General features: G+C 32.0%; 3 protein-coding genes across 3 annotated transcripts; 1 reads left to right on the top strand and 2 right to left on the bottom strand.

Moving 5' to 3' along the window:
• The first annotated feature begins 9,843 nt into the window (after positions 1-9,843).
• LOC145325247 (peptidyl-Asp metalloendopeptidase-like) lies at positions 9,844-11,086 on the top strand. The gene is made up of 2 exons (XM_080168179.1): positions 9,844-9,905; positions 10,143-11,086. Exons 1-2 carry the CDS (start codon positions 9,869-9,871, stop codon positions 11,084-11,086), a joined length of 981 nt encoding a protein of 326 aa, XP_080024305.1. The 5' UTR covers positions 9,844-9,868.
• Positions 11,087-19,692: 8,606 nt separating this feature from the next.
• LOC145325245 (peptidyl-Asp metalloendopeptidase-like) lies at positions 19,693-22,046 on the bottom strand. Its single transcript, XM_080168177.1, has 3 exons — positions 22,002-22,046; positions 21,659-21,717; positions 19,693-21,340 (listed from the first exon to the last, which is right to left on the bottom strand). Exons 2-3 carry the CDS (start codon positions 21,699-21,701, stop codon positions 19,761-19,763), a joined length of 1,623 nt encoding a protein of 540 aa, XP_080024303.1. The 5' UTR covers positions 21,702-21,717; positions 22,002-22,046; the 3' UTR covers positions 19,693-19,760.
• Positions 22,047-23,307: 1,261 nt separating this feature from the next.
• Positions 23,308-24,992, bottom strand: LOC145324260 (uncharacterized). Its single transcript, XM_080166885.1, has 2 exons — positions 24,926-24,992; positions 23,308-24,028 (listed from the first exon to the last, which is right to left on the bottom strand). The coding sequence occupies exons 1-2, from the start codon at positions 24,966-24,968 to the stop codon at positions 23,541-23,543; spliced, it is 531 nt and encodes a 176-aa protein (XP_080023011.1). The 5' UTR covers positions 24,969-24,992; the 3' UTR covers positions 23,308-23,540.
• Positions 24,993-26,836: the final 1,844 nt, after the last annotated feature.

The raw sequence follows: 26,836 nt of genomic DNA, 5'->3' as shown, positions 1-26,836 counted from the left end.
CAACTAAAAGGATTAGTTGTCATCAAAACAAACAAAATTAGTTTGAAAGACCTAAGGGTTTATGTAACCACTTTTACCATCTATGAAGCTATGAATAAGTCTATAAAATGGTTTTGGCTGTTAAATAACAAATTTATGTCTTAACATGGTTAAGGCCATTTTTTCTACCTTACCAAGTATAATATAGAGCCCATAGCTAAAAGCTAGAAGCGAATCCGCTAGCAAATAAAAAATACTTTATATTTGTATTAGGAAAAGACCAAGAAGTATATTGTTCTTTTCGTATTCTCTAAAACGTAGCTGTAGTTAGTGCCCTAGAAAAATGGGGATAGATGTCATCGTTTTTGGCCTACCTTTTCTATTAACGTCATGGAAGAGGGAAAGAGAAAGGGAAGGGTGAAAGATATCCCCTAGAAAAAAAATGGGATATAGGGTATTTCCTGACATCAATAGAATAGGTAAACCAAAAGCAGTGGCATCTATCCCAATTTTGCTAGGGCACTATAGACAGCTATCTCCAAAACTAATGCCTCCGGAAAAAGAATAGCGGGTGGGGGGGTGTCAAAAAAAATGATCCATTAAACTCCAAATATAAAAGTATTAAATAATAATAAAAATTCATTAAAGAAGATGAAAACATCAATAAAATTGAGGCACAACAATTCTGTTTAGATATGCAGGAGGCCTATTATAAAGAAGTTAATTAATTTTAATTAAGAAAAATAAATTAGTTATGAATTATTATGTTTTAAATAGATATAGGAATTTCTGTTAACAATTTATAGTGTTATTTATAAAGATCTAGCTTTTTTCTGACTGATTCTTGTGGATTACTTTTATTTATCAGTTGTGACTTAATTAATAACTATTAAATAATAGTAGCAAAGATACTTTACTATACAGGTTTTATGTAGTATTTACGTACATAATGTATTTATTAATTAGGTATAATATATTTAGATAATTGTTTATTTTTTGTATTTACAAGATCTATTCAAGAAATGAAAAATTATGCCCTTACGTACTTAAATCTATAAAATGTTTGAACCAATGACAGGTCTGGGACGTACCGTCAGTATTCTCCTATTGGCCGAATAAGACAATATGTCTCTAGTTTATCTCTATTATAACTATTTATAAATAGATTTGAATAATATGGTTAATTCTGACCATTATTTCAGGAAGAAATTATTTCATAAGCTGTTTGCATTTTAACTTTAAATCTTTTTTCCTCAACTTTTCCTTCTTGATAAAATTGAAAATCCGCAAAAATACAGCAAATTTTTCAAATCAACTAATTTTGAGGATTTTTATTTGTGTTTAACTTTTTCTTTAAAAAGTTTTAAATTTATTGTTTCTGTGCAACTTGTGAATGTAATTGCCATTACTGACCGACATACTAACGAAATAAATAAGTTTTGCAGTAGCTATGTTTCAGAATAGTACAATGGTTAAAATAATATTTTCTTGGATAACAAAATCACCTAAACGTGAAATTTATGTGAAGAGGTCAAATTGAAAGTAAACCTTTTTGGCAAGGGCGTGCACACCATTTTGTTGGGGCCCGGGGGGGGGGGGGTTGAGGGGTGGGGGAAGTTATAAAATGTATATATAAAAGTTCTATAGAATCCCCCCCCCTTCTCTGTCTTCTCTGTTGACTTCACTTAGGAAATTTTCTGTAGAGGGGGGGGGGGGGTAAACTTCATTTAGTACCCCACTCATGTGCACGGATATGCTTTTAAGGGTGGATACTTGATTTCTGGTAATAAAATATAACATGTAAGATTGCTTTCCATTATATATATTTAAAGGTATTCTTAAATATAGTAAGGTAGCGTTTCTATTATTAAGATTTGTACGGACTTTCAAATTATATATTTACTTTTTAAATTATATATTTATTATAGCGGCTTTAGAGTCCAATAGGGGCACTTTAAGTGAGGAATCCATCACACATCACTTTAATTTTTATACTACCCAAAATAGTTATAAACCTTCACTGGACCCTAGAGAGGCTACACAGTATAGGTGAACCATATCATCCAAGCGGTTAGCGAGATCCTTCGGTACATACAGAAACACAAAACTGGTAAAAATTTTAAATACTAAATTCTTTAAAAAGAACATAGTACACAGTGCAAATGAAGGTGCTTTGACTTTTGTGTCAGAACCTAAATTGGGACATAGTGCATTTCATTACCCTAGGTTAGGTAACTTCATTTCACTTTTCAATAAAATCTAAAATGCAGCGGTTTTTCAGAAAATTAAATTTGAAAATTTCAAGTTCAATTTTCACCCACTAGGAGTTACAGCATAATCATGACAAGAAAAGCAAAGATTATTTATTTAAAATTTTGAACAATTTTGCTTTTATAAAGTCAGTCATAAAACCACTCCTGAAGTGAGTTAATTTATGGCCATTTTTATCAATTGCTTTGCTAAGGTCACGGAAATTCAGCCTTAAATAAATCATATATAGAGAGGTTTTATGACTGACTTTATAAAAGCAAAGTTGTTCAAAATTTTAAATAAATAATCTTTGCTTTTCTTGTCATGATTATGCGGTAACTCCTAGCGGGTGAAAATTGAACTTGAAATTTTTAAATCTAATTTTCTCAAAAACTGCTGCATTTTAGATTTTATTGAAAAGTGAAATGAAGTAACCTAACCTAAGGTAATGAAATGCACTATGTCCCAATTTAGGTTCTGACACTAAAGTCAAAGCACCTTCGAAGGCACTGTGAGTACACACCTTTGTCTTAAGTTTTAATTTTTTTTTGTATTTAGAAATAACAGTATAATTACAACACTACAAATGGATAAAATCGTATTTGTTTTGTTTAAGGATTACTATGATTTCATTTTCTACTTGGCTAACATTGTTAGAAAAAGTTTAAAAAGGTGGCATATTACTTTTTGGGTGGGGCAGTCTTATATTTTAACCCTTTTTGCCAAAAAAAAGGAATTAATTTACCAAAAAGCTAATAAGTTTAAGAGCAGTAAATGGAGATTTTTCTTCAAATTGCCCACAATCGAATTAAGGTTAGAAGAGCCCCGTAGTGTAGTACCCCGAAGGGAAAGTATCCCGCAGGGTTAGAGCCGCACACAGGAGCTAAAAATATTTTTCCTTTTAAAAAGGAAGAAAGGAGAGGGGGAGGTTGTTTATGCAATAGGTTTGAGTGAAAGCAACCAGTAAACTTTAATACAGTGATTTTCAAGAGATCATCTAGAGAATCCAGAGCATTATCTGCATGTAATAAGATGCGAAACTCTAATACTCAAGAATATTAGGTTAAGTAAGAATGAACAGACAACCAACCCTTGAACGACCTTTGTCTGAGAAGTCCTAACTGTACATAATAATGAGTTGCGTCTGAATTGGCCAAGGCATTCCTCCTTACTCTTACTATTTATGTCGCGCACCTAGGAAATATTTTGTATGTCTTTAGTTATGACGTTGGCCGAGATTCGAACCTATCACCTCACCGACGACGAGCGGGTGTATATAAAAGTATATGTAGAATTAGTACACTGTTTAGAGACTGTATTTCTAAAAGTATTATAGATAATAATAAATAAAATTAAACAATATTTTTTTTCTTTCGAAATTAAAGGGTTAAGCGTTAAATAGTCGTGATGGTAAATTTCGCGTATGAGCTAACTTGATATTTTTAAAATTTAAATTCATACTTTAGGCTTTACCACATATTTTTATAAGCATACTCCCTATACACATTTTAGAAATAATAATGATTAAAAATCATATGCTTTAAGTTGATTTCATGCCAACCTAATTATTGGAAGCTCTTTATAGTGCCTATGAAAAAAGAGGATAAAAACATTTGACCAAAGTTTTTTGCAATAGGCTCAATAAAGAGCTTTCAATGCTACTCTAAAAGTCTTGTTTTGTCGGTTGGTCTGTAATAATCAAATTATCACACAAATAAAAACACACATAGGCAAATTGAGAAAAATTGTCTAGATTTTAAAATGATTGTTGTTTTTTTGTATGAAGATATAGATCTCGGAAACTGCAGGTACAAATTGATTGTTATTTTGCAAGCTATATAATTGTCTTTGGGGGGTTTAAGGCTATTTGCTGGACCTTCTTCGCCCTCCCTTTGAGGCCTGGGGAAAAACAACTAGTAAAAGAACAAACTTGTAGTTTCTAAACTTTTTCACCAATAATTTGAATCTTCAGTAGGGACAATTTAAATTATCATGATTGGGGATTTATTTACATCAATTTATCGTTGATTGTCTTTTGTTTTACAATTCTAAAATCAATATATGTATTTATAGAGAAAGAAAAGTAGGTTTGTGTTTAAATGGTATAAAATCTAATAACTATTCCTTCTGACAAACAAGACATATTTATATAGTGGCTAAACTCCTTGATAGGTGCTTGGGGTTTAGTCTTTTAGAATGGTGATGTTTAGTCTTCCTATTATATAAAGTATGTCTATAAATAATAAAGTAGTATGATGTCTGTTTGTCTGTCTGTCTGCCTATCTGAAGCTTAAGATCTCAGTAATCACTGAACCAATTGGGCTCTACTCTTCAGGGAATATACCTACAGGTCCTGTGATAATTTTAAGCTATTTTCTTGGGGGTTGGACACCCCCAACCCCCCCCCCCCAAAAAAAAATGAAAAATAACCACCCCAAATTTTTTTTCTTTTTAAAACTAAAATTTAAAAAGGGGGTTCGACTACGCCACCCCCCCCCCCAAAAAAAAAATCACCCAACACCCTTTTTCTTTTAAAATTTAAATAACACAAAAATAGGTTCATCAAACCTCTTGAGGCAAAGCCCCTAGAGGCTAGGGGCGCAGCCGCTAGTATCATATAAAGTAGTAGGTTCTTTTTGCCTGAAGCTTAAGATCTCAATAACTACTGAACCGATTTAGTTCTCTATTTTAGGTAAGATTTACATAGGTCCTGTGAAAGTTTTAGGCTATTTCGTTTTCAGATTTAGTTCTTTAGATGGTTTAATGCTATTTTTCTAGCCCCTAGATGCTAGGTGCGCTGCGTAACCGCTAGTATTTTATAACTGACAAAGCATGGTAATAAATTGTATGTGTAGCTAACCGTATTACCCAGGAATAAGCATAATTTTAACAACATATCAGGGGTATAAAGATGATTAAATAAGTAAAAAATGAATTGAATATCTAGCTTCCCATAGAAGCATAATCTATAAGATAGAGTACAAAGATGTAATACTGAAAATATTTACAAACGCTTTGGGAGCAATGGTCTTTTACTTCAACATTATTTAATTTTTTAAATTTTTTTTAGAAAAAATCTCTAAACTCCATTCCACTGAAAAATGCTTGAATTTTGACAAAGAAATCTGCGTGGGGGGAGGGGGTTGTATTTTTTCGGGTTATTCATGTGGGGCTTTCCTAACCCTAACTTGGAATTAGCATTAAAACTAGGCTAAAACTAAGTTAGATTTGGGGGGGGGGGGGCGGGATTTCAGTCTTCAACAAGCACTACAAGGGAAAGCACAGTATTGTCTTACTTTCTTATTTCTTTATTTCTGACCAGAAATACTGCACGGAGTATATAAGGATGGGGAAACACCCTTAATTTTATCACTTTTCTGTCTATTTGGGAAAAAAGAGAAATTATTACTATACCTTTTGCGTTCTACAGCAAGGACCTAAAGGGATAATATAATGGCTGATAGCTCCCCATTAATGATACACAAAATTTCTGTAGATTACAATAAGTTGTTGAAAAGTTTTTACTTAACTTTATGAACCAATCAATCAAAATTCAATAAAAGTCTCCAAAGCTATTAACCAACGAATGAGAAAAAGTTATTATAAAACTTTGGGGACTACTGTAATAAACAGCCCAATGACCCCTGGTACTACAGTTATAAATAATATTTAATAAATAATAACAAAAAGCATGTGCTTATTTCAAGAAAAAATACATAGCGCAGAAATATTATATAATACAAAATACTTAAAACTAACAAATATTCTTTTTAAACATGTTCCAAAATATGCATATACGAATTCCTAGCAATTATATATTATTTTTCAAAAAACTTGAAAGTAAATTATGCACATTTTTAACCCTAAAATAAACAAATAAATAAAAATAAAATGGCGAAAAAGTAAGATGCTTGAATTGGCCTTAAGAATTTTAATTGCGCCTATAATTTTAACAAGTTTTGTACAGAAATAGGTTATTAAAAACTACAAAATAGTACTTATAATTTTACTTATGAAAAAAGGTAGTTTATATTCTAGCGGCTACGCCTCTAGAGCCCCCTTAGGCACTGTATTGATAGGGGGGGGAGGTTCAACCAACTAAATATTTTGGGGTAAAAACTTCTTTCAAGAGAGTGGAGGGAAATAGTTGTAAAACTTTCCGGTAATTAGAAGCTTCACTGTAACAGAGAACGATAACTGTTAGCCGTATACATTGATATACTCATAGACATCCTGTTACTTTGAAATAAGAATTATATTAAAATATTGATATTGACGTATTGATTAATAGTACTACTTCACATAAGGTTATCAAGGCTGTAAAGGGACCATAGATGTGGAAATGATTTTTTATTTTATTTCTATTTTAAAAATCAAGAATAGTTATTTATCGCATCGTTTTAAAGACAATTTTCTGCGGATATTAAATGAGTAGATTACAGCCAATTTTGATAGCCAGAGGGACCCAAGAATAATTACTTATCGTATCGTATTAAAGACAGCTTTCTGCGGATATTAAAACTGATATTAATATTGTAATTTTTTATTTTCATTGAAAACTGGCTATAATACGATACAATACATAATTTTTCAGTATGGCTTAGAACCAGTTCTTGAGGCAGCGGATATTAATCGGTTTCGAAGCCATAACTTAGTCTTGTTGAAATTCCTTTTGTTATTTGTGGGTTAGAGAAAAACTTTTTGGAATCTTTTTAAAAAATCAGAGCTGGATCTTTAAATGTGTAGCCGTTGCCGTTGCCGTAGCCGTAGTCGTAGCCGTCGCCACTGCCAGTGCTGCCTATAAAACATGGATTTTTAAGGTTTTTACGTATTATTATTATCATTTTTTTCTTCATATTTTTACTGAAAATTAAAAAAGTGGTTGTGATTTAAAGCCGTGTCCACGCGTAGCCAATTTGACTTATAGATCCAGGTTAGTGGCTGTACCTCTGGCAGCAGCAACGGCTACACATTTAAAGATCCAGCTCTGGAGTCTTTTTAAAATAGCTCCCGACAAAATCTAAGCTTTTTAAAGACAGTTGAAATTGTAGAACTGCTTGGTACTTAGTATATCTATGTTAATAAATAACGTCATTTTTTCTTTATTTGGTTTATCAATTTAAAATAACACTTGTTTATTTATTTATTATTGTATTTTTTGTAATATGTATATACGTACAAGGATTACACTTTCTTTGTGACGAAGATTTGTGTAGCTTTTAGAAGCGAAGCAAATACACAATGATCCGTATGTGTGTATTTATGTCCTTCTTAGTGTCTATGCGTTTGAATTGTTTTTTTTTTTTTTGTGGTTAACCAAAGAAAATCTTCTCAATTATTCGTCTGTCCATCTATAATGTTATAGTGGAAAGTTAATTTCTCTCAGAATAACAAGATAAACTTCTGAAATTTCTTCTGAATAATTCCCTTATTGATCATCTTTGTGTATAGCTATGATCCAATTTGATAAAATATTTAGAAATTAATTTTGGATGAATTAATCCTTATTTGTACACAACTTTTCTTGATATTGACAAAATTCACATACAACAATTTGCACTTGTCAATAATTCAATTATATTATAAATCAATATTTTCCGTACAAAAAATAAATATTTCTTCTATAGAGTTATTTTACCAAATAAATATAAAAATTCTAGATGAACAATCCTTTAATTAGAACAATTAAAAACATCCCAAGACCTAAATCTGAAACTTAGATAGCATAAAAAACCATCACGGGAACTATTTGAGCCTTACCTAAAAAAGAGTATCCAATCAGTTCAGTAGTTATTGAGATCTTAAACTGTTTTTAACCTATTTTTGAATGGGGGGTCAAAAATATACTAGGACACCTATAGAATCAGACTGCAGAGCCCAAATTTGAATTAAGTCCCAAATAACCTTTTTTTGGGGGATTTAAAAAATTAATTTTTAGTGTTGCTGTAATCATTTTGACTGAAGCAAAAGCTCTTTTTTTACTTCGGGTAATATTGTGGCTTACAGAACATTTTTATATAATTCACTTTATATTGATACAATAAAAAAACATTACTCTGTTCATTGGAAATAATTTTTTTTCCAAAACAATTAATTTCATTGAAAAATCTAACATTTTCAATAAAACAAATAATTCTGAAATCTAACCAATAAGAAGTCTTGTTTTATTTCAATTCCTAACAATTCAAAAAAAGAGTGTTTTCACAAAGTGACTTATTTCCAATGTAGTTAAATAATTTTTATTTAATTAAAATGAAAAGAATGAAAACCATACACATAAAGGATACATTCTTTTTAAAATTATTTTCAAAAATAAGTTTGAATAATCTTATTTTATAACGCATTTGTATATGTGACAAAAATAAATTTGTTGTATTGCATAAACATTTGTTGTCATTTAACCCTTTACAGCCATTTTTTATGTTTTTAAAATAAGTGAGAGAACATGTTAATGTTAATTCGTTGATATATTATAAAGAATTAACTTTTTGGTGAATTTTTATAGTAAAATCATAAGGCCTAATTTTACTCAATACCAGAATACAATATTTATGAAGCAAAACACTCTAAAAGCTACGAATTTTACCCAAATAAAAAAAAAAACCTTTTGCTTCGGTCAAAATGATCACGGCAACAGTAAAAATTAATATTTAAATCCCCCCAAAAAAGTTTATTGGGGATTTAATTCAAATTTAGGCTCTGCAGTCTGATTCTACTGGTGTCATAGTATATTTTTTATATATGTTTTAAAAATAGGTTAAAAACAGTTTAACCTAAAGACAAAAAAAACCTTACTACTTTATATAATAGGATAGACACTTTGGAACGAAAGGGTATGTTTCTGACTGCCCCTCTACAATACTAACCCTACGCTTATGTGTTATTTGTGTATAAATCACCTCTCTCTTGAACATGAGTTTGAAAACTGTGTAAGAGCCTAGTGGATACAGTAAATTTTGGTTCTTTAACAGTTTTCAAAATCACATTTAAGAGAGAAGTGAAATAAATATTGATTCAATATGAAACCCTCTTACTGCTGTCAAAAGATTTAGTAGCCAAATCTACTCTATAATTTATCTACTCTATATGTCTGTATGTTTATCTGTTTGGAAAGAAATGTTGAAAAAAATTTTTGCTGTTATTTATATTGGAAAAATTAGATTTACTTGGCTGATACTCTTATGGCCAAGTGTAACTATCCCCTGGCCCTCTGGGCAAAGACCCTGTCCCAATTTTGTATTAGTTATTTATAATCAGCTTCTGAACACTGTATTAACATTTATACATTTATTGCCCTTAAATCATTTCTAAAATTACAAAATTTAAGAATTTTTAAATTTGTACCATGCTCCCTCCAATCTTTGGAAATGCTTTTATTTAATAATTGCATATAAATAATTTTCAGTACACTTGCAAATTAAATTTAAAGATTTTTTAAAGACATTCTCAATCAAAACATCTTTTGTATAAATTGAAATTTTTTTCTAAATATATTAGTTAATTTTGCTTACTACAAGTAAAAGGTAAAATTTTATTAAATTATTAAAGCCTCTTTTTATATATTCTTATGTCATGAAAAGTTGGTAAAACACATTTCTCCAATGAATTAATATATAGTATTTTTTCATTTAGGACTAATATGAAGGAGTTCCTGCTAATAGGAGCTTTAATCCTAGGTAAGCACACAATTATCTTTGATATATGTATAATACAAAGTAGAACGCTACCACCCTCCCAAGATATATCGCCACTAAAAAAAATTGTCTAAAATTTTAATATATTAAATTTATTTATGTGAGGATTTTTATGTTTCCTTGTATTGTTTGATAATAAATTTTAGATGAGCTTTATGTAAGGCAAGCAGATCTTTGTAAATTCAATCAGGTCTTTTTAAATTCTGATAATTGTTTAAGGTGTGGACTGCGGATCACTGTTCAAAGAGATTGCTGTTGAATCCAGACAGGATCTTCCTTGCTGCCATGATGATAAGCTTCTGTCTTGCCATCAGGTGGAACTTGACATTAAGAGTCTTAGAGATGCAGATCTTGAACTTGCCCCTTTCAATACAACAGTTCAATATCATGGCCTAGTTAAAGGAAGTCACAACTCCTACCACTATGAGAATGAGCTTGTTGATATGGTTCTTACCGTGCACAATGGAGACATATATGGCCACATGCAGTTGGACAATGGGGATTCCTATGTAGTTGAGTACTGTGGCAATGGAGTTCATGTGTTTAAACAACTTGATGTTGATAAACTTGGAGAAGACAATGGAGAAGAAGATGAACTAGACAAAGAATTTGCTTTTCAAAGAGTACTTTTACCTGAAAACAGAGAAGACAACACCACTATTGTAACATTCACCATAAAGGTTTACTATACCCCTTCATTTGCTGCTGTTACTGCTGACATTGAAGGATTTGTGGAACAGGTTATTCAGGAAACTAACCAAGGGTACATCAACTCTAATGTTCCTGTTAGAGCTGCAGCTATTTGCATTGAGGCAGCCACAATCGATGATATGCCTTTGTCTAGCGACATGTTGACCGCATTTAAAAACATGAAAGGTAATATTCAGGCACTGAGAGGTTCAGCAGATGCAGCTGCTCTTCTTGTTAACAGTTTTGATTCTTGTGGTAGAGGATATGTCAACTCCATAAGTGTAACAGCAAAGAGTTGTGCTCTTAGTTACTACAGTTTTGGGCATGAACTTGGTCACAACATTGGGTTGAAGCACAATAAAGAGGTCAGCTCTAATGTCTACTATCCTGATGGTTATGGATACCTTATCCCTAAAGGTTCTCATTATACTGGACTCAGAACTATCCTTGCATACAGTGCAGAGGGTCACTGAACCAGAGTTAACTACTATTCTAACCCTAATGTAATACATCCAACTACAGGTACACCTACTGGAGTAGCTGAAGTAGCTGACAATGCTAGGATCATAACTATGAACAGGTTTGCTCTAGCTGCAGTTGGAGATGAGAGTCAATGTGAGTCCTATCCATTGGATAAGGAATGTTATATTGAAAATATTAGCTTCAGAGAAAATCAGACAACTCATGCATATTACACAGGTTACACCAAGGAATCTTGCCAATTCGCCTGTGAAGATAGTTCTGCTTGTTTTGAATACTACTTTGGTTATCTCTATGGTAAACATGCTTGTGTTTTCCGTAACTTTGACATAAGACAGCCAGGTCAAGAACTATCTTGTTGGGCATATGTAAGAAGAGCAACTGTACCAAATGTTCTTAATTCCAAGTGCACAATTATTAAGGATTATTCTAAACCTGGAAGAATGTATAGTAGCGGATTATACACACTTGTTGTACCTAGACCTGTTACAGCTAGTGCAAAGGATTGTCATCTGGAGTGTTTGAAATACAGCAAGTGCAAGTACTGGGTGTGGGAAGACAATGGATATTGTAATTTAAAAGCAGAAAACTTTGGAGGATTCCATCAATACTGGACAACCAACTTCAGATCTTGTGGTGTCTAATTATTAGAAAACATATTTCTTGCATCATATTTACCACTGTTTTCTGCAGAGAAAACAAAAGTTGAAAATCCTCAGATTTAACTTTTTTTGTGGAAAATTGTATTAAATAAAAAAGATACACATTACATTTGGCACATTACTGAGGGGTGCCAAAAGGGGAAGTCTTCACCTTCCTGAAAAAATTAAGTGGGGTGGATACACCCTCCGAAATACAAACCCCCTACACTCCCCTTAACAAGTATCTACACAGTGTGATCACCTTCTAAAAGCTAAGTTAGGTGTCAAGAGAAAAACGTCAAACCCTCTAGATCTAAAGGAGGTGGTTAAAAACGTTTGTGCTTTTCGTGTCAACTTATAGTTTAAGGACCTTTTTGCACCTTTTATCATGTAGAGTCTTCACATAGTTAACCCCCCCCCCCCTCCCTTCAATTTTGGTTTAATAGGGGTATCACATTTTCTCCCAAAACCATGTGCACAAATGGGTTTATTATAACTTTGATCTTAGGTTTTCATGTTCTCTAATAAAGTGCAACTCACAGCAGGCTAAAATAACGATACCCTACATCATCCCCCTTTACCTACCCCTGGATGAATGAACTGCCAAGTGAGTTCCATGTTAGCAACCTTAATTGACGACATTATTTCAACTATTATAATACCCACGTATATTCTATATCCACTGCTTAACAATCATCAATTTACATCTAGAACAAGGATGACAACATCCATACGTAGCGAAGCACAAAATTTTGTGGATGGGACTGACCGTCATGGTTTGTTTTCTCCAAACGACGGAAAATTTAATTTTGATATTTTTAACTGAAAACATTTTGAAAATTGGACTAAAAACACCAAAGATATGGGGGAAAATGTAAAATATATAAAATAGCCAAAAACCTGCAAAAAGGCAGTCTGACTGTCATAGTTGTTTTCTTCAAACAATGTGAAATTTGATTTTGATATGTATAACTGAAAAAATTTTGAAAATCGGATCATAAACACCAAAGATATGGGAGAAAATGTAAAAAATATAAAAATAGCCAAAAACCTGCAAAAAGGCAGTCTGACCGTCATTATTGTTTTCTCCAAATGACGGAAAATTTAATTTTGATATCTTTAACTGAAAAAATTTTGAAAATCGGACCATAAACACCAAAGATATGGGGGAAAATGTGCAAAATTAAAAAATAGCCTAAAACTTGCTAAAAAGCCGTCCGACCGCCATTGATGTTTTATAGTTAATTGTGCTCCTTAATGATGGCAATGTTGTCAAAAAATTTCAGAATCCTATCTTTTATAGGAGCTGAGTAAATCCCATTTCCCCCATAGCGTTACGGACGGACTGACTGACGGACGGACGGACGGACATAGTAAATTATAGAGTAGCTTCGCTACTAAAAAGTTAATGCAATAAAAGAAAAGCTGAAATTAAAATCAGCTTCATGTATCTTGAATTTCTTATGGTAATTTAAATTTACTTTCTCATGTACATTATTAGAAAGATTCACATTAGTTTAATTTGGTACAAAATATTTTTTCTTAAAGGATTTTTAAAAAAATATAAATTCTTATTTTTTTTACAAAGATAATATATGAGTAAAATAAATTTTCAGGTGAAGTTTCTATATTTTTTTTATTGTAAGCCATAGGTTACCAATATAAATATGTTTGTCTGTGTGTGTGTGTGTGTGAGTATGTAGAAGTTTTTATGGCTTAAAGCTCAATTAACAAGAACTTGTGTTCCCACATTAGGTTCCAGGCATTTCAACAGAGGCATCACAACATTACATTCATCAACATAATTTGGTAGAGCAGCTACTAATACTAATATCTAGTGTTGGTCATTATCCTGTTATATAATGTAGTAAGGTTTTTTGTCTGATTACAATAACCACTAAGCTGATTTAGTTCTCCTCTTGAGGAAAGCTTTATGGTTTTAGGCTATTTCATTTTCAGATTTATGTCTTGGGATGTTTTTAAGCTATTTTTTAGCCCCTTTTAATATGGAGCCCCTTAGAAGCTAGGGGTGTATCCACAATTGTGTTTAATATTTTGTTAACCACCAGAATTCTATAATCGATTGGCAATGTGAAAGCTAAAAGGATATAATTAGGAAAGCCTAAAACTGAACCAAGTATTGTAAATAGCCTAAACCTATTTCAAAACATACATAATTAATTAACATAACGACCTATTTGATCAAATAAAACGCTTTTCTTTCATACGCATAAGACAAAAAAGGCTAATACTTACATAGCTGGTTATAATTTCTTTTCTTCCAATCTAGAAAAATGTAAAGAAACCTAAAGATTCCACACCTAGCTAAGATTCCCATATATGCCTAGTCTTACACATTGATAGATGCAAAGTTTTAGCTTTTTGTTATAAGAAAGATGGTAGAGATATGGACAGATACACACTAGTCAAACAATAGATATAATAATATGGACAGATACACACTAGTCAAACAATAGATATAATAATATGGACAGATACACACTAGTCAAACAATAGATATAATAATATGGAAAGATACACACTAGTCAAACAATAGATATAATAAATTGAAGAACATGTTTACTTTTTATCCCAAAGGGGTGCAAGCAGAAGCGTGTAGGAGGGTGTTGTATCAACCCCTAGTAAAAGATAAGGATGGTGGAATCCTGCCACCCCCCCCCCTCTTGACAAGGGTATGCGCTTCCTAAAACAGCCGAGCAAAATGTCAAGCTGAACAAATCACACGTCCTTTTATTCATACAATAAAAGGCTAATAAATTTAGTTACTTCATGTTTCTTATATCTGTTATGTACTGAAGATACTTTGCATGTAGATATTTTGATATGGCAAGATTGATGCACAAAGGTATAATCTCACGCGGCAAACGTGAAGAAAGGCGCTCAATCAAATAAACAAAACTCAACTCTTTTTAGTCAATCTTATTAAGATGCTAAAGATTGATTTGATTCATCATTTGGAGTTGAAAAAAGCATGTAGAACTTTTATTAATATGCATAAAAGTATGAACAACAAGGACGTTTCTGTCAAAATTTAGTAGGGGGTTCTAAAGTAAGGGAAGTATGAAATAAAAGAACGATTTTTTGCCTATCTGAAGTTGAAATAAGAGACGTTTATGCTTTTTTATTCTATTTTTGTGGGGGGGGGGGAAGAGAATCTGGTTAGGGAGGTTAATTTTAAAGGGGGGGGGGTAAATGGTTGTGTTCCAAAAGTTTTGTTGGGATATTACAAAAATTTTTGGATGCGTTAACCAATCCCCCCTTGGACGTCCTTGGTTGTACCCATGATATTTTTCAAGCCTTTAGCAGGCTTTATTTTTAAAATATAACAAAAGAAGAATCAAATACATATACTATTACATATTACTTGTAGAGTAATTTTGCTACATATCAATTACAACCCTAATTCTAAATAATGCTAATTCCAAATTTGTCTTTAATTACATTCAGTATATTCGATGCAAGGAGAGTCGATCATATCCTGCAATGATTAAAAGACACATTAGTTTGCAAGAGGACAAAGGAAATATACAGAAGTTTATTAATTCAGCACTTGTTAGTTTTTGTACTAAATTAGCAATATTCTAACTTCTAAATATAAAATTTTATGCAATTTATTCTCTTTTTATGTATATATTTGTAGGCAAGTAGCTTCTTAGGGCTATCATTAATAAGTTGGGAGGGGGGAAAGAATATAAACTCCACAATACATGTATGATGGTTTCCTAAATCCATCTTCTATTTCTTGAAACAAAAAAAAACTTTAAAAACTTTATTTTTTAGATTTCTTCTTGGCTGACTTTTTAAAACTCTTACTTGCTTATCCATTTAGCCCTGTTGATACAGAAATAGCATTAAAGCCCATACAATAGCTGAATTGGTGCTATTTTTTTAGACTTAAAAAGGTTATATCAAGCAACAGAGATTTGTATACATAGAATTAGTGAGGGTTAAAATCTGTATTATATTTCATTGGCTATTCTCTAGCTCTTAACTTCATGTGTAATAAGATGGTTTTAAATGAGAACTAAGAAGGAAACACTAGGCAAAAACCTGCCTAGGAAACTATTTAAAGTTGCGTATAGAAGAAGATCAAATTGATCCAGCAGCGGTTAGCCAAATCTTTTGGTTTAGACAGACATTATACATCTCTTCAAAATAGGAGGCTCAATCATCCTATGGGTTTAAGCGAGGACGTCTAAGCTTTTTTATTTGTGTGGGGGGCGGTAGAAAATTATAAATTATAAACTTTGGGGTGGGGGAGTAATCTCTATATCATGTAGGCAAGGACGTCCAAGCTTTTTTATTTAAAGGGAGGGTGGTTGAAAATTAAAAATTTTGGGGGTGCCTACCAAATTTATTTTGTAGGTAATCACCCCTTTACTTCCCTCCCCCCTCTTTCTTTAATGTCCTTGGGTTCAAGCATTGAAATAAATTAGGATTTGAAATATAAAGCTAAATAAAAAGAGTTGTTAGTTACAGACAAAATTAATCCAGCAAATTTTATGGGCAAAGCTACTCCATAACTTATATATTCATTGCCCTTATAAAAAAGAGACGTAAGATCATAGGGATTGAAAGAGAGAAGACAATGGACTATAACTTAACGTGCTGCTGTAGAAAAATTATTGGTCCCCAAAGTATTTAAGCTAACATTTATGACCTTTGGGGACCAGTTTAATTAACAGTCTTATGTCCCTTCCCTCCCTGGTAAAACTAAAATATCTTTTGATTTAAAGATGAATCTTTGCAGTATGCAAATATCATAGAGAAAATAATAAAAGAGAGGAATCGAGGTATTTGGGGGACTAAAATAGGCAGTGGGCCTATAGGCCTATATTGAGCAATTGCCGCGCTGAATTTTATTGTTATTCCACCACTTTTCAAAATGGGAATATTTTAAAATTAGATGTAATATCAAGACAATTATAGTTGCTGTTTGAAGCATACATCTGATTTTTATAGGATGATATAGAAATATTTTGAATTATTATCAATATTGATAAAACCTATTCAAAAAATATAAAATTATCATTATTAATTTCTTATAACTTTGCTACTGACTTTAATCATTACACACATTATTAGTCTATAAGATTTATTTTGCTGTCTATCTAACTTTTATTTCTTAATAAATAAACGTTTTTCCAAATTATTATAAACATTTAATTGTAAATCATAATAGTCAGTTTTTCAGTGCCATCTAGCTATGGATATAGAACTAGAAATTCAATCGCGTTCATCTATTTTTATTTTGTCTGTTTTTTTCTTGTTTTGGATTTTTGTCACTAAAGGGCCAAACCCTGAGGGCTAAATAAGATCACTTGAAAATGTTAAAAATATTGTAAAAATGAGTATTGTCTAAGAAAAAACGTAGATAGCATTACAGATTATTCACTAATTAAGATTATTCAGTTTTCAAATTTTTGATTTAATATTTAGCCTTAGTTTTTATGTATGTCTTTGAAGTAGAGAACTAACGAAACTGGTGGCTTAGAGCTGAACTATTAATTTTTTATTAGTAAATATTTAAAAGTTTTATTATGTTAATTAGATTTAAATATTACATTTAGGCTAATTTGAAAAAAAAAAATTTCAATCTTAAAAGAGTTATCCTCTCATTTTTAAACTAGGCGTAGCATACTTTCCTGCCAAACCAGCACCTCAAGCGGCTATTTGTTCTAATATTCTAAATCAATCTTTATTTTAATTATTTTCCTTATTAGTTTATTTTTAAAAACCAATAAATTATAGAATAATAATAAAATATATTATATTTTTTTTTACATATATAGTATAGGTTATGATTAAAATGCAAAAAAGCCGCTAGATGTTTCACTTAGTAGCAGACGAATTATTTTAATACTTCCCCCAACAATTGTTACAATGAAAAAGGGGTGAGTATTCATGCTCTTATCCTTTTTCCTTATGGCAAATATCAATAATACGGTATTATCCTCTTAGAAATTTTTTTTTCAATATTGAAAATTTGAGTACCACCCCCCGACAGCGAACTATGAACTCTGGCCGCAGCGCTCGGCTCCCTAGCCTGCCTAGCCGCAGCGCTCGGCCCCCTTGCCTGCCTAGCCGCAGCGCTCGGCCCCTTTGCCTGCCTAGCCGCAGCGCTCGGCTCCCTAGCCTAAAACCTAACCTAACCTAAAATAGTTGTTCGTCGGTAGGTGGGGGGTACTAAATAGAAAAAAATTGTCTGTCTGTCCGTCCGTCCGTCCGCCCGTCTGAAGCTTAAGATCTCGGTAACCACTGAACCGATCGGATTCTACTCTTGAGGGTATATACCTATTGGTCCTGTGGTGGTTTTAAGCTATTTTCTTGGGGGGTGGGACACCCCTAACCCCCCCAAAAACAAAAAAATCCCCCCCTTATTTTTTATTTTGCTCTGATACAGGCTGCTGCAGGCTGCCAAAAATATTTTTTATTCCAGCATTTATTTTGAATGAAAGAATAGCAACATTCTCTCACTAAAAACAATAAATATTTTTTATCACCTCTTGGGGCACAGCCCCTCGAGGCTAGGGGCGAAGCCGCTAGTAGAATCATAAACCTTATAGCGATGTCATATTTAGTGATTTATTGACAATACCTGAAATCTAAGTAAACAAAATATGCGCTAGAATGTATCATGTATAATATATATTGTTTATCCTAATAAATAAAGTAATAAGTTTATTTGTCTGAAGCTTAAGATCAAAATAACTACTCAACCGATTGGGTAAGCTTCATATAGGTCCTTTTATAGTTTTAGGCAATTTGATTTTTAGATTTAAGTCTTGGGTTGGTTTTAGGCTATTTTTCTAGCTGCTCTTTGTCACTTCGATTTTCTAATGCAGAGTCCCTAGATGCCAGGGGCGTACCCGCTAGTTATTATGCAATTTAAACACATGATAATTTGTTTCTAAAGCTTTTGAATACGTAAGGTTTGTTTGTCTGTCCCCGTTACAATTAGGATTTGATTTGACACAAGTATATATGCAAAAAAAATTCAAATCAAGTATTAAAACGTATCTCTATAATGCTAAGTTTTGTTATAAGCTGGATTTTTCATTTTTAACATATTAGATAACCTCCCAAGGCTCAATGCGTATACTCATTTCTTTTACTCATCTAAAAGATTCACGATTAAGATTAAAAAGAAATAAGATGATTCTATAAGACATATCACATCAGAAAGGTAACAGTAAAGTATCAGGCTACCTGTTGCTTTTATTGTTTTGTTTTTTACGCGGTGCTACTAATCTAGAATCGACCAATACTTTATGAGATATCGAAAAGTTCATTTAAAGATATTAAAATGACCCTTTTGTTTTGCATAGTAGGAAAGGAATCAGAATAGATTTATTTCTCTAGATGGCCAATCAAACACAATAATTCATCCAGCTCAAATGTTGTAGCAATAAATATCATAACGAGCAAATAAATGCTTATTCAGAAGAAGAATTATGGGGTAGAGTCCCTTTCGTGGCAACGCACCTTAAGGGGCGATTCTTCTTATTTTTCACAGTAGCTTTTCTCCTATTTCTAGCGACTGTGGGGGGGCTATAACCCTGCGGGGCAAATTACCTAACCCTGTGGGCATAGACGTCCAAGGGGGGGGGGTAAACAAAATTTACCCCTGCCAACAGATTTCAGGGGTGTAATTACCCCCCCCCCCAAGCAAATTTTACCCCCGGGGTAAAAATTTTGGGGGGGTAAAACAAATTTGCAGCACGCTTCGCGCGCCATTTTACCCCTCCCTCCCAAAATAAAAAGCTTGGACGCCCCTGCCTGCGGGGCAATCACCGAACCCAATATAACCTAACCAAACCTAAAATAACCTATAAAAAGCCATTTGAAAAATACGACGAATCGCCCCTGAAGGGGCGTTGTCTGAAAGGGACTATTCCCGAATTATGATATAAGATAAAAATGCAAAAACATTTATAAATGTTGCTCCATGTTTATTTTCAAAAAATACTAAAAATAAAAAATCTATTTTACATCCAAATTGAATCTAGCAGAATCTTGTGCCAAAAAACCAATAAGAAGATTTGTATTTGTAATTATCAGCCTTGAGTTCACAGGTCTTGTTCTTCCAGGTCCAAAACTTGCAGGTATCAGCCTTAGCACAAGTTTCATGGCATTCTCTTGCATCTGCGGTAGATAGAGTTTGAAGAGTTATAAATCCATAGAAAGGAAATTCCATGACACCACATTCATTTTTTAACAAACATTTTTGGTTCATAATATTAGGCATGGTATATCCTCCTCCAGCTTTGAAAGATATTTTACGTATGTAACAAGCTCCTGTGGTACGAGAAATATACTCATAGCAGTTAGAATTAGCTACACAAACAGATAAGCACTTAGCTTGGGAATACTTTCCACTGTTGTATACAATTATATTCCTAGACTCTACAAGGCCGACATCTTCCAGGAAGCATTCATCAGGAGTGTCACTGCAAGATTTACTCTCATCCCCTACAGCAGCCAGAGCAAATCTGTTATCAGTTATAATCTTGGCATTGTTGGCAACACCCACCTTTCCTGTTGATGTTCCAGTTCTTGGGTAAATAACATCTGGATTAGAGTAGTAGTTAACTCTGGTACGGTGGCCACTTACATAGTACGCGAGGATGGTTCTATATCCTGTGTAATGGGATCCCTGCTCTATTAGGTAACCATGTCCATCCTCATAATATCTGTTAGTGCTAACCTCTTTGTTGTGCATAAGACCTATGTTGTGTCCAATTTCATGACCAAAGCTGTAATAACCAAGAGCACAGTTCTTAGTTGCTACACTCAATGTGTATCCACTTCTGATGGAGTTGACATAGCCTCTACCACAAGCATCAAAGCTTTTAACAAGAAGGACTGCAACATCAGCAGTTCCTCTTAGTTCAGCAATAGATCCTTTCATATTCTTGAAAGCAGATAATTGATCAGATGATAATGGCATGTCATCTATAGTTGCTTCTTCAATACACAAAACTTTAGCTTTCAATGGTACTTTAGAATCAAAATATCCCTGATTTGTCTCCTGGATTACTTGTTCAACATAACCCTCAATATCAGCAGTAACAGCAGCAAATTGGGGAGTGTAATATATCTTGATACTATATTCAACCATATCCATCCTGTCCTCCTCACCTTCCTCAGCAGGATTAATGGCTCTTGATTGTGATCTAAGGAATCCAGATGACATTTCTTCCTCATCATCATTCTCCTCACCTACATTCTCTCCAAGATTCTCAACATCTAGTTGTTTCATAACATGAATCCCATCACCGCAATACTCAACAGTATAAGAGTCTCCATTGTCCAATGCCATATGACCATAAATGTCTCCATTATGGACAGTAAGCACCAGATCAACAAGATCATTTTCATAATGGTAAGAGTTCTTACTTCCCTGAACCAGTCCCTTGTACTGCACAGTAGTGTTCAAAGGGGCCAACTCAAGGTCTTGATCTCCAAGACTGTTCACATCCAAGTCAACTTGATGACAGGACAGAAGATTGTCATCTTGACAACATGGAAGATCCATTCTGGATTCCACAGCTCGCTCTTTGAACAGGGCACCACCATTGGCACCTTCAAAAACATAATTTTTATATTTGGATTGTAATACTCTTTAGACAACTTTTTAGTATTCTGATGGATAATTGTAACTGACAAACTTTGCATTCATATATTTATTTAAAATAGAAAAATGAGTTTGTCAAAAGTACTGCTAATGGGATAATGTTAAAATATGAAGAGGGGGAGGAAATATGTAGTAAATCAAATCCTTACAAAAGTGTCTAAGAACTATTGAAATGTATTAAGGGTCTTTTTTATTTACTGCAATATCAACAAACAAAAAAGTTTTACTATTGTAAGTGTTTTAACTTTTTTAAAAAGTGATTGTACCTGTCCACAAAATGGCTCCAAGAAGCAGGTAAATTTTCATCATTATTTCTTGATCAACCCTTATTAAACATAATAATTAACATTCTTTATAATTTTACAAATAAGAAGTTAAATTTTGATTTTTGTATACAAAATTTTCTACAAGCTTGGAGTTTAATTAAAAGTCCATTTACAAACTAATATTTTAGAAAAAAAAATTAATTATTAGTAATTTAAGAATGATAGTGTTGTCATATTACAATTATGAATACAAGTATTTAATAGTGGAAATAAAAACAAATTTATATACAATTAATGATAAGAAATATGAACAGTGGGTTTCAATGTAAAAATCTTAACTAACCTGATAGAGAAATTGATAATGAAATAACTGATGAAGTAAGGTAAGTGTTATACTGTTTTTATACAATTTTTATGAAAGAAACCGAAAAACATTTGTTTATGATTTCTAAAGAATATGTCCTTGAAGAAAAATATCTTTTATCAAGAAATGTTTATTTTAGTGATAAAGATACTATATGACTTATTTCAAACTTCCCTAATTAGTCTACAAATATATGATTGTAAAATAAAGAGAACTAATTTTTACATGTTACACATTAACAGAATTAAATTGAATTAAATTAACTTCAATTCCTTTCTATTTTGTCATAATTATTTACACATCAATGGTTGACATTCAACCTTGTTTAGCTAAAGTGAAGACGTAGTAAGAATTAATAATATCAATAAGAAAATGTTCATAAATAAAATATAAATCAATAAAAAAAATGTATTTTAAGATTATGAGAATCTCTGCAAGCTTAGTTTTGGGCTTATTTTAGGTTAGGGATAGGAAGGAAACCCCCAACATAATTTAAGTTTCACAGAGGGACAAATTTTTCTAAATTCAAAAATATAGGTACTTAAGGGGAGTTTACAAAATTTTTCTAGGAATCTAAAATGTTTTTTTTTTCAAAGAAATTATCAAATTTAGCTTTAAACACATTATAAACACGTTTATATATACTTTTTTTGCTAATTTATATCTTTACACATTAAACTCTACACAACATTTTTTAACATTAAAGAATATAAGTATTTACAATGTATATATTATTTACTTTATTTCGAAGGACGTACTATAACAAGGATGATGACTTTATTAAAGTCCTAGATTAACAAATCAGTCAGACAAGACAGAAAAACGTACATTAACAAATGAAAAGTAACAATTATTTAATTTTCATCATTTTTTAAAAAACTGAGCTAAGGTCCTTAAAAATCTTTAAATAAATTAATTTAGTAATAAAGGATGCTTAAAATGAATATGCTTACATTTTATGACTTAATTATAGAGATGATTTGCTTTTGATCATTATACCTAATAGTCCTAGAAACCTATATCATATATTTAAAAAAAATTTAATTCAACAATTTTAAAATGATTGTACATGGTTACGGACAAACAAAAACCCTTATTTTTTATACTAGCATCTGGGTGCTCTGTAATCCAAAGGACATGGAAGCCTAAAACCATTCCATAATCCATTAAAAGAGATCTTAATGGACAAAAAAAAACCTTACTACTTTGTATTATAGAAGTACTAACAAAACAATTATATTACAATTCAAGACATAAAAGTAGTGAATTAAATATTTTCAGGAAACAGTGTTCAACATTTATTTTAACAGTCTTAAAAATCACAAAATGGGTCAAAATCAGATTTACAAACATAAGAGAAGCAACTTATACCGCCCATAAAATAAATGACGTCAAACAATACAAATGATCGATTATAAACCACTATACATTGTAATTGAACAATTGTCTATGGCATATCATTGGTCATTTGTATTGTATGATGTCATTTTTTATAAGCTGCTTCACAACATGCAGACATTAAACCTTGCAAGTTCTGCTACCAAAATACCAGTATGGCTCTTCAGTTATATCTTTGCAGTAGTAGTCTTCCATCAGCTCGCACAGGTTGTCCTTCCACTGCCAGAACTTGCAGCCAGGGAACATGGCACACTCTGCATGGCATTCTCTAGCATCACCTGTTGTCAAACTTTTGCCAGTTCTAAAATAGCAGACGTTGAACTCCCTGACATGGCATTCCTCAAACATCTGACAGGCTGGGTTTACAATGTTCAGCATAGTGTAGCCTCCTCCGGGGAAAAATGTTTTTTTAGTTTTGGCACAAATGTTATCCTCGCGCCACAGATACTCAAAACACCACTGATCATACACACAGGCAGCTATACAGCTGGCTTCATCGTAGACACCATTGCAAACAGTTTGTGTTGACTGTTGCATGCCATAATCTTCTAGGAAACATTCATCAGGAATGGTTGCTACAGTTCTGTTCACAGCCGCTCCATGTGTAACTAAAAAAGAAATAATATATCTAGATGGCCCATCTGACCCCAAAAATTCGTCTTAGTGAAAGAGATACCTTTAGCAGACAATTTTTATGTTTAGTTTTTGCATTCACGTTAAAGGCCAACAAATTTATTCCATGTCATAATTTCTAGAAAGCTAACTTTAACCTAAGGAATTCAACTATTACTCTATACTAGGAAAGAAATACTTACAGAATATAATTTACTTTAAAAAAGCTTTGCCTTTATCTTAAGAACTCTGCAACTATTTATATCTGACTCATTGTGCAAATGAAATGAAAATATTATGCACTTTCCTACCAAATTCTTTAAACAATTTCAATCAATACCATGGCTGGGTTGTTCCTAAACTATTATCCTATTGGCTGATTTAGAGAGTATGTCTCTATTGTAACTATATAAAAAGACTTCATTTATACTCTATAACTAGGATATGTTCATTTTGTCTCAAGTTAGAATCCTACAGGATGAAACAATATTAGCGTTAACAATATTAAAACTTCTTTTTTTTAAATCATGGGTCTAGAAGTTACAAGCATTTCAAATTAAAAGTTAATTGAAGAATTAACAAATCATATTAAATTTAGTATACAGAAGCGAAAATGTGTTAAGTGTTATGTTAGAAAAAAACATTCAGACTTTCTATTAATAATGGTCTTTATTCAAGATTTGAATACGACAGGACAACTCAAACATGTATGAAATACTATGATTACCATAAAGGACAGAAGACCCTACGCATACTGACTTAATAAACTACTATAATCTACTACACAGAAATCATTGAAAAACTTGTCCTTAATCATATGAAAGGACGTATGGACGGACAGAATTCCTAGTGAGCTTCCTAAATGAAAACTATGTTGGGTGTTTTATGTTTACCTGTAAAAAGGAAAGCTCCAATAAGTAGAAATTGAGTCTTCATTGTAACTCTTTTAAACCTTATATAAAAATATTGTTTAATAAATAAAACGTTTATTTGATGCTTATTCAAGGTTAGGTTAGGTTAAATAACTGTTTAGAAAGCCCCACAGGGAAAGTAGCATTTTGAATTGGCTAGTAAAAACATGGTAATATTGAAGTTCCAAAACCATTACTGGCGACTATGTTATGTCTTTAGTGAGAAACAAAAACGAAATTTCAATTCGCGAAACATTTATTTGGGTTCTTTATTTGCCCAACTGTGCAATGTAATATGTTCTTTCTGATTTGAATATTATTTTTGAGATTCTCGTAACACAGAATATAGACTTACCTTACTGTAAACGAAGAAAATAAGATAACTGATAATGAACTAATATAAAGCCACGGTTTTATACAAAATTTAAAAACAAGGACAAAATTTTACTAAACAAAAAACAACAAGCAAAATTACAATTTATCACATATTTATACCTTTTTTCCAACTGTTAAACAACTTACCAATAGATATGTGTTTTAGGGTAGGTTAAGATGGGTCAAGGTTTTTTTTGTATTTAGATAGTACATCAAAGCTTGTAGAGTAGTATTGCCATGGTAAAACACAATTTTTCTTATCTTTTTTACGTCTTTTATAAAATAAACAATAGTATCTTGGAAAATAATGATATTAAAATTACGAGGATGTTTAGCTTATATTTTGTTTTTTTTTTAAATATTAAAATGTAGAGTACAAAGTTTTCTTATCGAGGCAAAAGATCACAGAAATGGCTAGTCAAAATGAAACAATTACTTTTTCATATTCGATGGCTCAACAACTTTGGGACTTTTACTGAATTTTGATTCGTTGGATTATTAAGTTATTAAATCACTACTTTAATATACAGAAGTGATAATTTTGTGTGTTATTATTGGGGATGTACAACAATTTTTCGACCATTGTCTGATTCCTTTAGATCCCTGCGAAACAACCCTTTGTATTGTGGCTTTTGTATTATTAGCTTCAAGTTAAATGAGCCTTCTTAAAAGGATTGTTACTTGGGTTAGCCTTAGTTGTAAATCTTTTTTAAAACAGGAATATCTTAGATAACAAATCTTAAACAGTTTCCCCTTTACAGTATTTAGCCACCCTTACAAAAAATGTCTTTTGATCATAAAGTTATAGGGTACCTCCAGGAATATTTAGTGGTAAGACAATGAACAAATGATATACAATACCAATGAGGATAAACAATATTACCCCTTCTGAAGATCAAAGTTATTAGTTGAAAAGTTTGGACATTATTATTTTGGAGCCAACCAATTAGAAAATCAATAAAATAACCCAAAGTTGTTGAGCCTACAAATAATGTAACATAGTTGGGTATTACTGTAATTTACTGTCAAACATCCAACTGCACCCTGAATACCTTGGTTTATTCAAGGTTTTGCAAATTGCTTTACTTTAGTCCCGGACAGTAAAATAGTAGACTATATCAATCAAATATAATGAAAAGTTAAAAGCAAAGGACAATTCATTCATGTACGTTTATACTTGCAACAAACATATTTTTTTAATTTATAATTTTTGGTCCTTCCACTCAAAGAGCCTGTTGAGCATTGATAAACTCATCATTTTTAAAAAGAAGGGTAGGGGGTGGCTGACATAAAGTAATAAACAAACAAACTAAAAACTACACCCCAACCTCTCCTTGATTTCAATCAATTTCAAAAATTAAGTAGGGTGGATATCATTAAGGTACTTTGTCTGAATGTACCTTCTTTTCTTGAATTAGGGGTCCTTACTTTAACTGGGAAATTGTTGTGATATTTTAACTTGTGTTAAAACAGAGAAGACACTTGAAAAATTATTTTCAATTGAGAAATGATATTTAG

This window comes from Acartia tonsa, chromosome 7, assembly GCF_053477335.1.
Source record: "Acartia tonsa isolate MP-2025a chromosome 7, ASM5347733v1, whole genome shotgun sequence".
Lineage (NCBI taxonomy): Eukaryota > Metazoa > Arthropoda > Copepoda > Calanoida > Acartiidae > Acartia > Acartia tonsa.
This window is presented reverse-complemented; position numbering and strand designations above follow the sequence as displayed.